The sequence below is a fragment of the Sander vitreus genome, chromosome 2 (assembly GCF_031162955.1).
Source record: "Sander vitreus isolate 19-12246 chromosome 2, sanVit1, whole genome shotgun sequence".
NCBI classification, from domain to species: Eukaryota; Metazoa; Chordata; class Actinopteri; order Perciformes; family Percidae; genus Sander; species Sander vitreus.
In genome coordinates, this window is record NC_135856.1 from 1,411,683 (window position 1) to 1,424,781 (window position 13,099).

A 13,099-nucleotide genomic window follows, 5' to 3' on the forward strand; every position below is an offset into this window, starting at 1 on the left:
AAAACAACTAAAGCTGCATTTAAATTGCCACATTTTGGTGTAACATCTTCTGCTACATTTCCCCCTCTCATTCCCCCTGCTCTGGTGTCCCCCCTCTCATTCCCCCTTCTCTGGCATTTCCCCCTCTCATTCCCCCTTCTCTGGTGTTTCCCCCTCTCATTCCCCCTTCTCTGGCATTTCCCCCTCTCATTCCCCCTGCTCTGGTGTTCCCCCTCTCATTCCCCCTTCTCTGGCATTTCCCCCTCTCATTCCCCCTGCTCTGGTGTTCCCCCTCTCATTCCCCCTTCTCTGGCATTTCCCCCTCTCATTCCCCCTGCTCTGGTGTTTCCCCCTCTCATTCCCCCTGCTCTGGTGTTCCCCCCTCTCGTTCCCCGTGCTCTGGCGTTTCCCCCTCTCGTTCCCCCTGCTCTGGTGTTTTTCTCCTCTCATTCCCCCTGCTCTGGTGTTCCCCCCTCTCATTCCCCCTGCTCTCTGGTTTCTTTGCATGTCTTTAAACCAATCCCAATGGTCTTGGGCGACGCTAAGCTCCGAACGCAGCCACGGTGGCTCTGCTAAATAGTCTCAGGAAGGAACTTGTTTTGGTGGAACATTTGTACCCCGCAGAAGAAAACGCCACATAGAATATTAAAGGAAGTTAACTGTTGACTCAATACTACGGTGGCCGACTGCAACTTAAGAAAACACAAGCAAATTAAGAAAACCACTTCATTAATTTGACAACACATGTGCAGCATTCAGCAAACACACTGCAAATACACACAACACAACCAAATACATAAACACACTGCAAATACACACAACACAACCAAATACATAAACACACTGCAAATACACAACTCAACCAAATACATAAACACACTGCAACTACACACAACTCAACCAAATACACAAACGCGCTGCGAATAAAAAACGATGCAAAAAGAAAAGCACACAAACCCCGAAAACAAATGCCACAAAAAAACGCAGCAGATCCAGATTACACAACGGAAGTTCTCCAGACCTCTAGAGGGAGCAGCTAGTGGAACAGCTGGATTTTAGACCCCAAACTGCATCAGCGTTTAATGTTGACGTTTGTTTAAGCCATATTACATTTACAATTACTGAAGTGTAGGCCTCCTCAAGTGTAATATTGTGATTATACAACAACGGTTACCAACAAAGTAAGTGATCAATCTGTATTCATATTGTGGAGCAATTTGCTCTTGAAATACAAAAAAACAAAACAGAGGATTTCTAGTCCCTCCCTGTTTAGTAAACCAGCCGAATTACCGTGGGATTTATCAAACTGAATAAATCTCACTCGCACATATAAACACTAAACTGCTTTGCTAACTCCAACGTGTTGTAACTAAGACATCTGCTGAAAAAGTTATTATATTCATTAGCATGATTGCCGTACTGTTTAGTTCACAAACATCCAACACACCAAAGTACAAACGCGAGCTTTTGTTTTGAAAAGTCGAAGCTCGGGGACAGCACCAGCCGGGAAGGCATGAGACGGGAGCATAGACTGCATATTAATAATATATAAGTATTAATAATAATAATATGAATTTAATATACAGTCTAAGAACGGGAGGGCATGAGACGGGAGTTCTCTTTTTACTATGCAGCCATACCCGACTCTAATAAAAGGCAGAGCTCTCTCCCCCCGTGGGGTCTTAAATCCAGCTGTTCCACTAGCTGCTCCCTCTAGAGGTCTGGAGAATTCCGTTGTGTAATCTGGATCTGCTGCGTTTTTTTGTTGCATTTATTTTCGGGGTTTGTGTGCTTTTCTTTTTGTATCGTTTTTTTTTCGCAGCGCGTTTGTGTATTTGGTTGTGTTGTGTGTATTTGCAGTGCGTTTGCTGAATGCTGCACGTGTTGTCAAATTAATGAAGTTGTTTTTCTTTTTGCATCACTTCTTTTTTCAGGGTTTGTGTGCTTTTCTTTTTGCATCATTTTTTTATTTGCAGCGCGTTTGCTGAATGCTGCACATGTATTGTCAAATTAATGAAGTTGTTTTCTTAATTTGCTTGTGTTTTGTCTATTTGCTTGTGTTTTCTTAAGTTGCAGGGCGTTTGCCCCTGTCGGCCACCGTACAATTCAGTAGCGTGAGCTATTTAAATCAGCTGATACTTGTTTATACTTGTGCATTGGTGTGTGCATCAATCGCTTTAAGAGAATAGGTGTGTGTGTGTGTGAGAGTGAGTAGTGACTCTAGAGTCATAGTGAGAGAAGAAAAGTGTCTCCCCTGTTCCAAGCCACGGCCGAGCGACGTGTTACATTTTTTTGAGAGGTGCACGTGGGCGACGGCGTAGGGTCTGATGTAGGGTGGGTATCTCCATGTACGTACGTAGCCATGCTGTCAATTTAACGCAGAAGAATACATCGGCCTTTGCAGCAAAACACACAGAGAGTGGACATCCTGCAAAATGTATGATGTCATGCTTTGTCCTGGAAACGTATTTCCGTTGATCCAGACTAACACAGAAGTGACGCCAAGTCGAGATGGATCTGATCTGGACCCAAGGCATTGTAGAAATCGTGGATCCTGTCGGGTCCTTGGGTTTACTGGAAATCGGGAAAAGAATGACAAGACACCCATCCACATGACCAAGACTTTACTTCACAGCTCAGTGCCCATTAACCCCCGAACAAACACGACATGGGCTCCAACATCCAGCAAACCTTTGCACTGTCAGCAGAATCCAAGCAGGTATAACTTCCTCTCATGGTTAACCCTGTTTTTCTCATGCGCAAAAAACAGGCATAGTGCCGACACATAGCGAGGCAAAGTCCCTCCCCTTCCGTGGCACCACCATGGGACCACCGTGTGTCCAGTAGTGAACGGGGAGAGAAAAATAATGTTTTGATCCCATTTGAATTTAGCCATGAATTACACATCTGATGTTTGTCAGTTTAAAAGATGATTTAGTGAGTGAAGAAAGACTCAGTTTGTCGTAGGTTTTGTCGTAGTACCACTTAGTTTAGTGTGAAACCGCTCGGTGAACTACTCTCACTACACAATACACATCACCTCGCTCGCTAGCTAGCTAGCTTAGCTCTGTTCCCCAACACATGTAATGTTATCTTACCTGATATTTTGTCAAGTGTCTTTTTATCAGCCGGGAAGAGAAATAATTTGTGAGTAACGTTACATCCTGGTACCAAACACACAGACATCGTAGCTTCAGAGAGACGTCACTCAGACACTTTGGGCTGACGAGTCTTTTTAATAACACATTCTCACGGTCTGATACTTCAACAGTTTTACCACAAACTGACACTTTCTTCACCTGATTAATCATCTATTAAACTGACAAACATATCTGTAATTTCATTATTCATTGGCTCAATTCAAACAGGATCAAAAATATTTTTGCCTCTCCCCATCTCCACTACCGGGCAGACTTTTTTACGAAATAAGATCAACTGGAAGGGGATGAACTTCACCTCTCTATAGGAACAGAAGATTAAAGACTTGAAATCTACACTTTGCTTGGCAAGATAAAAAATAAAAATGTCTTCATGGGAAATGATTCTATTATATACAATTCAGAGCATAACTAAAAATAAAAACACCCAGAAAATAGAATGATTAAAGCATGCCCATTGTCACACCATGAGGAGAAGGCGAGCAGCCGAGCAATTTATTTTCCGTTCACATCCAACTCTTCTCTTTATCCAAGACCATAATGAGTACAGGATATAGTTAGGAATCTATAATCATATCAACGTTGGTCGGGCATTCAAACCAGTCCAATTTGGTCGCTTCTTTTTGCCCGTTTATCCCAGTAGGTAGGAGAGAACTATATCAAATAATTGAAAGGTACAGATTTTTGTTTTCCTTCTACAGATTCAATGTATTTGTGATATACTTCACCATGCAGTGTGAACCAAGCAGGGTACTGTCAATAGAAGAGTAGTATAGCTGTGGGTGAGCTGGGAGTTTTTGTGGAAGGTGAGAGTTTCTGAAACTGATGAAACATGATTCTCAGCTCCAGAAACCAGTTTAAATCAGGGATTGACCAGGGAGCAGCAGACCTATCCATAGCACCGAGGCAGCACCGCTCCTGTATGACAGTCAGTCAAGATTACTGGAAGCCCATGAAGAGAGTTCGGTAAGCTGTCCTTGGAAAAAATAAGTCTGTGTACATTATAGGGTAACTATGTTTTTATTTCAACCTGGACCCTATTTTTCCTAATTTTTTGTGTCTAAGTGACTGATGGGAACAACAATCTCTGATATTGGTCCGGTATTGAGCGAGATCACTGTAACTGGCAGCCGTGAACTAGGCTGCAATGTAACCCTATAGGTCAAGGGTGTTTTATGCGGATAAAAGTACTGTTAACCAGAGTCTGGTGGGTTTAGTGATAGCAATTTCCGGGCTGTTTTTGTGTTTAAAAAAAGGATTTGACTCTTTAACAAAAAGGTTTATCTCTGTAGGAATCCTTTCCATAATGTTGTCAGACACTTAGAATAATAATCTGAGCCTGTCAGTAGTACAACAAACTATACGGTGGACGGAAATTGAAGGTGCACCATTGCCCAATAACTTACATTGCAGCTTGTTTTGTCTTCCTTAATACTGGACCAATTTCAAAGATTATTGTTCCTATCAATCATGTTGACACAAAAACATGGGGAAATAGAGTCCAGGTTGAGAAAAAAAAAGGAAGTTACCCTTTAAACGAATTGAAGGAGGCGATTGTAACATCACAGTCTAATATGGAATGAGGTGAGAACCTTTGAGGCGTAGCTTGTCCGAAGACTGATTATACACAAACATGTCTCAGCTATGAGTTTCTTTGTATTATCTAGCGGGCACCACCTTCTCCCTGGCGTTCGGCTTCCCCTTAGCCGCGCCGGCTGGTTTGGGCCGGATCCTGGCGGGCGTGGTGCCAGAGGAGGTCTGGGCTTCCTGCGAGACGCTGCGCCGCATGGTTGTTGTAGTCCTGGGCGGTAGCATGGGGACAGTTGGGGCTCGAACCGAGAGGGGTTGCCTGGACGGACATACTCTCTGAGGGGAGGGGCTGTCAGTCCTGCAGTGGTTGGAGCTAAGGCTGCGTCGGGTTCCAAACAGGACTCGCAGGGGCATTCGAGGGCTGCCGGATGGGCCAGCGGATGGACGGGTACATGAGGAGGACGACCTCGGTGAAATGGGTTTGGATTTCCGTTGAGTGCTGACAGTGCTTAGTCCCATTTTCTGATTCCTGTAGACAGAAGAGTACATTGAAAAAGTTATTTCAGAAAAGGTAATTTCAGTATTTTTTAACCTGGATTCTATTTCCTAATGCATTGGTGTCTAAGTGACTAATGTGAACAAAAATCTTTGAATTTGGTCCAGTATTGAGCGAGAACTCTGTAAGAGGCAGCCATGAACCAGGCTGCAATGTAACCCTACAGGACAAATGTTCATCATCTGGGTTTGGTGATGGTGATTTCGGGGCTGTTCCATGTTAAACTAAAAGGATCTTACTCTTTAACAAAAAGGTCTATCTCTGTAGGGATCCTTTCCAAAATGTTGTCAGACACTTAGAATAATAATCTGAGCTTGTCAGGGGCTAACTGACGGTTGCCCATTAACGTTACATTGCAACTTGTTTCGCCTTTGCCGACTGCAGCAGTCTTCCTTAATGCTGCACCAATTTAAAAGATTGTTGTTCACATCAGTCTCTTAGACACAAAAACGTGGGAAAATAGGGTCCAGGTTGAAAAATACCTCAGCTACCCTTTAAATTCTTCAAAAATATTTAATCAAACTACTTCAAAATCAAAACTGGTATACACTATAGTGGAGAAACAGAATCATACCCGTTGGTAAAGGATGATGCTCCTTTGGTAGTGCTGGAGTCTGGCAAGGAGAGGGGAGAAGGAGGAGCAGCGGCAAGCCCCCCTGGCGGCCACTTTACGGGCGTAACGGGCCTCGGGATCCGGCTCCGGCACTCCTTGGAGCCTTGCTCTTCAGTCGGCTTGAGACGGGCGCTCCTCCTGGACTCGTCCGAGGTATGTGTGTCCTCCTCTGAGCCGGTGGTGGACAGAGTTTCGGAAGCCCGTCGACGCTCATCATCCCCAGAGGACACGGATGATGACGTCCCAGACAGCATCCTTCTCCTCAGCCAGCGACCCTGTTGCTTCTGGACCAGCATGCGGGCCAAGTCCAGCTGCCTGGCTCGCTGCTGAAGCCGAGCCCGAGCCGAGAGGGAGGACGACTGCTCTGAACCTGAGTCCTCTTCAGAGATGAGAACTGGGATTCGGCTGCGGATTCTGGGTTTCGTGGCAGCTGGTAGTTCTGATCCGGTTGTCTGAAGCTTGGCAGCTTCTTCGCTGGATAATGGCTGTTTCTTAGGATCCTGTGACAGATCTGTATGTGCAAGAACCGGTGACATAGCTTCTGGGACAGGCTCCAAAGACAGGGCCAGAACAGTTGATGGACCATTCTCAGTTTGGGGTTGTTTGTCAACTGGTGAAGTTTGTTCTGGCACAGACTCCTCTGGAGTCTCTTCTGTCAGTAATGCGTCATCCTCTGCAGCCACCGCCCTCATGATGGACAAGATTTCCCGGTCACTGTCCCTGGCAGAATGACCATTGGAAGACATGACGTTGAGGTGTGAAGTTTCTGCAATATGGATGAAAGTGCGCTCAACTTTGGTGAAGGGCGGTGACGCCGGAGCAATGGGAGTGGATGGCCTCAGGTCTGACCTGAGAGCGGGGGACAAACGGCCGGTCTCACAGGGTTCAGGCTGACTCACCTCTCCGACCAGGAGGCGGTCGGTACGGGAGTTGAGAGCACACGGTGTGGCGAGCTCGCCCTCTAGACCGTGATCACAACCGGATGGAGACTTACGAGTGTCTCCAGGCGAGAAGAGGACAAGGGTTTTGGAAGCATCCTCCAGGTCAGGGTCTGCATCCGCAACTGAGGCGTGCTCCCTTTGGCCCCTCTGGTCCTCGGCCATGAGTGTCGAAGGCGCGGCGTCCTGGCTACGCTCAGTGCTCTTCTGACTGGCCTCGCTGTTTGACTCGCTCTTCGTGACGTCGTCATCCTTTGGCCCCGGAGTTTCTTGGACTTCTTCGTCTGGCGTGGCAAAGCTCCGGCGCTGAGGCAAGGTACCGGTGAGTATGACGGTGAGGAAGTCGGCCCTCTTGGCCTGGAGCTGAGGAAGGATGTGGAAGTGCTCCTTCTCGTCGCTCTGGCCCTTTGTCCGATAGTCTGGGGAGGGTGGCGACGGGCTGCTCTGCTCCGTGGGCGACATCACCTGGAAACAAAATGACAACACTCTTTATTACTACTCAAAACAAGAAAGCTTAGAACTGTGAACAAAAACGACTTGGAAGGAATTAAAGCTTCTTGAGCTCAGACATTTCACAATCACAATTAACACCTAGCACAAATGTGCATATAGTCTGCACATCAACAGATATACAGTATATATGCACGTGTAAACCACAGACTGTATCAAAAGATGGATGACATGTCTGCACTTCCTCCCACTGTACGAGTGAAGCCAAAATATCCCGGATACGGGCACTGCCATCTTGTAATTTGGGGCCAGAGTCGGCAAAGTAGGGTAGATACTAGATCGGACCCGATACATGTATCGACGTTAACACACAAGGATACTGCACAGGCTTCAGCACTTGGGCTTCCGGTCCGTCATTGCAGCCGAAGACTGACTGTAACCAACCAAACCAAAAACTACACAACTTAACATGTTCCAGAAGTGATATGATCGGAAATTGAGGAGAAATAACAACATCGGCAGCTAAGATAACGTTAGCATGTAGCTACATTTAGCAGTGGAATGACTGTTACAGAGTACAGCAGCAAAATCACTAATAAATATTCAAAACCAAAAACTACACAATTGAACATGTTCCAACCGGAATGCAATCCGTAATTGGGGAGAAATTCGGCAACCAAGAGTGTATGTGTGTATGTGAAACATGAACACTGCAGTAACGTCTGTTGACTGCTGTTGAAGCCCGAGTGTTTGATGTCGACACTAGATCAGGTCCGATCTAGAATCGGACACGTTGTAGTGAATAGGCTGTGTAGACGCAGTATCCAAGTCCAGTCCAATAAACACTTGAACAAACATGAGCATGATCAGAACTACCTAAAAGAGAAAATGTAAAACTTTCAAGAGAGTATAATATTAATTTCAATGACCTCGAGACTTACTATTGAATATTTGTTGCCTCCAGTCTTTCAAAGGGCTCACTCTAAACCATAAATAAATATTGTTGGTTAAAGATACACTGAGTAGAGCCAAATGTCCAACCAGTTTTCTGTTGATGTTATAAACTTGAACTAGTTTCAAGTTTTGAAACATTAATAGTGAGCTGAGAGGAAACTTTGGTGAAAGATAAAGAATTCTAAGTTGTGATGTTGGTGATTTTTTAAAACCAAAAAAATAACTCTCTAACTAGTCAGAGGTTCATAAAGTCATTTTGATTTCTGCATTGCAAAGGCACTTGGAACAAGGACTGTTAAAATAATGGATGGAGCTTCCGGTTCTGAAAAGGGAAGCAAACGCTTACTCCTTAAAGCTGCATTCTCTGTAACTTCCAGCAGGGGGCGACTCCACTGGCTCCAAAAAGAAGTCTGTTTCCATAGAAGTCTATAAGAAGATGAGCCTACTTCTCACTTGATTTATTAGCTCAGTAAACATTTTCATAATGAGTGTATGGCCTCAATTGTTAGTTTCAAGTCTTCTTCAACACAGCATGATGTTCATTTAGTTAATGATGCTCCCATTTATCTTAAAACTAACGATAAAGCAGGGAATGCTTTAGGACCTGTCAATCAGGACAGAGACTTTGCAATGCTAACCATGCTAACACTGTGGACATTAAAATAGACCTCAACTTGGTTTTGGCTGTTGTCCCCGTTTTCATCTTAAACTTTGACCCTCTCACTGTGTGTTCTCACTTCAGCAAAGTTAACTGGAACAATTTGGTCCCCTAAATATGTCTTGTTCGGCATTCTGCCAACCAAGCTAGCTAGCTAGTGCTAGCTGGTAACTTAAGTCTAACTTAAATCGTCAACTCCAGTTGCAAAAAACCAAGATAGCGAAGCCCGTATCATCAAACTCGAGGCTTCAAAACGTCAGTACACAAAACAATGGGTGACGTAACTGATGCTACGTCATACATTATTTTCACAGTCTGTTACTTGGAGTTAAGAAGCTTGTTGACCATAATGAGTATTCTACCAACATTGTGTTGTAGAACCAACACATTCTCAGTCCCATCTCATAAAATATGGACGCTTGGTCAGGTGCCTTTGGCGTTGTTATTGATGCTAAAAGTCTCCTTTAGCGTCATATCTAAACGTGCTTTATCTAAATGCACTGGGTCGGGACTATTGGCGTCACTTTGGACGCAGTTAGGTTTATGAAAAGATGGTGGGTGGGCTTATAAAAGGTATGTTTACATGACACATGACGCGTGTTGATGTTTTAGAGGAAGCTAACGTGTGTAGCAACCTTCCATGCTTTCGCTAACAGTCCCTCTCCCAGTAAGAAAGACAGCAGGAAGTGGTGCATTTTCCCCCAAAACCATTTTAATGTCATTTTGGTTGTACACAAGCTTTTGAAGATTGTCTAGATTACATACATTGATATAAAAGGCACAAAAAATGCATTGCAGAGTTTATCCTTAGACAGCACGCAGTCTGATATCAGGTGATTTTCAAGTGTTTCCCTTCATAAAGATTCAACATACAGCCTGTACATACATACTAAACCCCGCTAATTATCATGCTATTTAGATTAACTGCAAACCTAATTACTTTCTACATTTCTGTATATATGTACACGGTTATCATTTGGATTTAAAAAAAGTTTAAAATACATGCTTTACCTGTAAATTATACAAGCAGTACTGTACAATCATATAGTGATAGAAAAAAAAACGCTTACATGTATTTTACAAGTGAAAGACACTCACGGATCATAACACTGAACTAACACGGTGAGCTCTTCAGTCCTCTTTACCTCGACAACATAAACTCTGCTATTATTGCAAAAACTTTAAAGAAACATTCAGACATTTTGTAAAATACTTTGTCCTCAGAAAACAAAAGAACTGTTTTTACATTAGGGCTGCCTTCTCCGAGTCAGTCGACTAATCAATCGTTTAGTTGATTAAGATCATTTTTTTAAGCTTTTTCATGCTAAAAGACTTGTTTCCAAGGAACTTCTGAGCACATATATGGTAAACACAAGATTTCAAGTGGAGCTGTTACATGATTCTTTGTGGAGAAACTGGAGTTTTACAGATTTGTCGGTTATTAATCGACAATATCATAACAGTGTTAGTCGACTAAGAATTTCTTTAATCAAGGACAGCCCTAGCACAGACGGGTCCAGGATGCTTAGCTTAGCACAAAGACTGGAAGTCTGGAAACATTATGGTTTTAGCAGCTGTTAGCGTTGGAGCTATCTGTTAGCCAACAACTGCTGGGAGCAGTTACTGAACACAGCATCTCTAAAGTCCTGAACTCACTGTAGTCTTTACTCTGCTGCCAACTAAACCAGCTGACTGCAGGATAGACTGCTGACTAGCTTGTTAGCTAACAAGATACTTAGCACAGCTAGCAGTTTCCCCCTGCTTCCGGTCTTTGTGCTAAACTAAAGTCTTTTTTTAGGAGTCATAAAAAGTTGTATCATCTGCATAACAGGGAATGATCTGTTAAATTAACAATATGTTAACATTGTCTGGAAAGTAGTAGTAAAGTCAATGGACTCCAACAACTCCAGTGTGTATTTTCAGAACAATGGGCTTTTGATTTCGGGATAATGGGCTGTCAGACTAAAGGTCCTTGCACACCAAGTCCAAAATTTTCATCCAAAATCTTCACACGTTAAAAAATAAAGACAACCTCACACTGTCAATCACATTTACACACCACCTCCGAAGTTTCGTCCATCATAAAAATTTGGAACGGGTTACATTTACTGCGTTTCTTCGCATCCGTAGTAAGCATGACAAAGAGACTCCAGAAATGCACCACAGATAGATGCTTGCAGCGTGCAATGTATAATTTAATAACTCAGATCGTCTACTGTCAACAGGTCAGATGACAATATCCAGGAGGAGGACGATGATGAGGAGAATGGAAGAGGGGGAGATGAGAGAATGCAGACAGAAAAGGAGAGCGACAGTGTAGTGATGGAGACAGACCGCAAGGGCAGCGCAACTCCTTCAGGTATCCTGGGTGCCAAATGCAAGAAGGTGCACCCTGGCTATACAAGAAGACGCACCCTGGCTATGCAAGGTTTCTGTGCGTGACGAATCTTTAGGATAACAGGTATGAAAAAACACATTTGAAAATTTCGGGCTCAGTGTGCAAGGACCTTAACAGGCTTTTTCTGAATATTGGGGTTTCGGAAAAATTTGCCATCAGACCAATGGGCACTTATGTTTCTGTGCTAGACACAGACATGTTCTTCATTTTCATATTGTCTGAGGAAATCACTGGATAGTATTTCTTAAAATATTTGAATGTTGCTTTGAGAATCAACTTTTAGTGACTCACATAATGGTTCATAATGATCAGGTAAAAGTGGCATACAGTCTAAACAAAACTAACATAAAGACAATTGCTCACCTCTAAAGACACTGCAGTTTTTGTACTCTCAACAGACACATTATCTGTACAATATCACCCTGTTATTCCATAAAGATCACCGCGAACATATATATGCAATACAATGGAAGTTGGGAGGAGCGTACTAGTTTTATTTTTCTATATTTTTTTACATGTATTTAATTCTAGTATGGGATTCATGAGGTATAAATGTTTGTGAGACTTAACAGTTTTAGGTTTCTGCTAAGCAGCACTCTTCCAGTTTTGAGGAAATTCTCAGGACATAAAGGCTTCAAAGTCGCAGAATTGTTGACGTGATGACATTTTTTTCAGAAGCTTATGGATAGTTTGACCGCTGCGCAGTACTACTGTTTATCATCACATCTAAATACTGCACTTCAACAGAACTAGAGTACATTTTTGGTTTTCTGGAAATCATTTTACAAGTTACAGTTTCATATTTCCTTGCTTAAATCAACTGAAACCAAATGAACATACATATTCTTCAGTTTGAGCAACATGAGGAGCAGCAGCTCGACGAACACAACACTCCAAACAAGATTTAATTTGAATGCTGGGTCTTGTTTTTGTTGTTTTGGCCATAAGTCCTATAACCTAGACCAATGGTTCCCAACCTTTTTGGTCCAATCTATGTTCCAAATGTTTAATACTATTCATTATGTAAAAGCGGATATTGTAAATTTTTTCATACTTGAACTGTTGAACTGTCAATATTTAGATTGCTAAATGTTTCAAACATCTGTCAATTACTTTAATCAATTTTAACTGTTAAGGCGGTAGGCCTACTTTTAGCCATTTTAGCTAGTTATGCAATATTTGTAGCTTTTATTTCAACTGTTCAGCCATTACTATTAGCTATTTATAATGATGTAGTACTCAAGTCCGATCTCGGACTCAAGATGTTTTTTTCTTGTCCCAAACTTGGCAATTGGTCTTGTTTGTATTTGCACTCGAACTTGTCTCGGACTCGGCCATTGGTCTCGCCAAATATTTTTGTTGGTCTCAATCAAGTCTAATTATTTCAACTGTTTAGTCAGTAGGCCTACTTTTTGCTAGCCATTTTAGCCGCTTATGCAATATTTTTGACTATTTCAACTCTTTAGCCATTGCTATTAGCTATTTATAGTGCTGTAGTAAGATCAGACCCAAAAAGTTTTTCTGTTGTCTCGGACTTGTCTTGGACTCGTTGGTATCTACACTCACACTTGTCTCGGACTCGGCCATCAGTCTCTCCAAATATTCTAGTTGGTCTCAAACAGAGTCCAGCATTATATGCTTTTTTTCTAAAGTAACTAGTTCCTTTAAAACAAAACCATTGTAGAAGCGCGCTTGTTAAGAAAGCGGGAATTGGTTTAATTCAAGCTCAGACTTTTTCTCATTTGGACTTGGGCTTGACTTGGACTTGAACCAAAATCTGTCTTGACCCGGTCTCGACTAGTCCTGGTCTTGGACACGACAAAGGGGGTCTTGACTACAACACTGGCTATTTATTCCTACCATTT

General features: G+C 42.8%; 1 protein-coding gene across 1 annotated transcript in view; it reads right to left on the reverse strand.

Moving 5' to 3' along the window:
• Window positions 1-4,179: 4,179 nt before the first annotated feature.
• The window catches only part of ttbk1a (tau tubulin kinase 1a), a 49,437-nt gene continuing 40,517 nt past the window's right edge, over window positions 4,180-13,099 (reverse strand). Inside the window, exons 14-15 of the mRNA XM_078272494.1 lie at window positions 5,798-7,239; window positions 4,180-5,196 (exon numbers count right to left, since the gene is read on the reverse strand). Of these exons, the coding sequence (XP_078128620.1) occupies window positions 4,797-5,196; window positions 5,798-7,239 (1,842 nt within the window). The 3' untranslated portion in view covers window positions 4,180-4,796. The remainder of the gene's footprint in view (window positions 5,197-5,797; window positions 7,240-13,099) is intronic.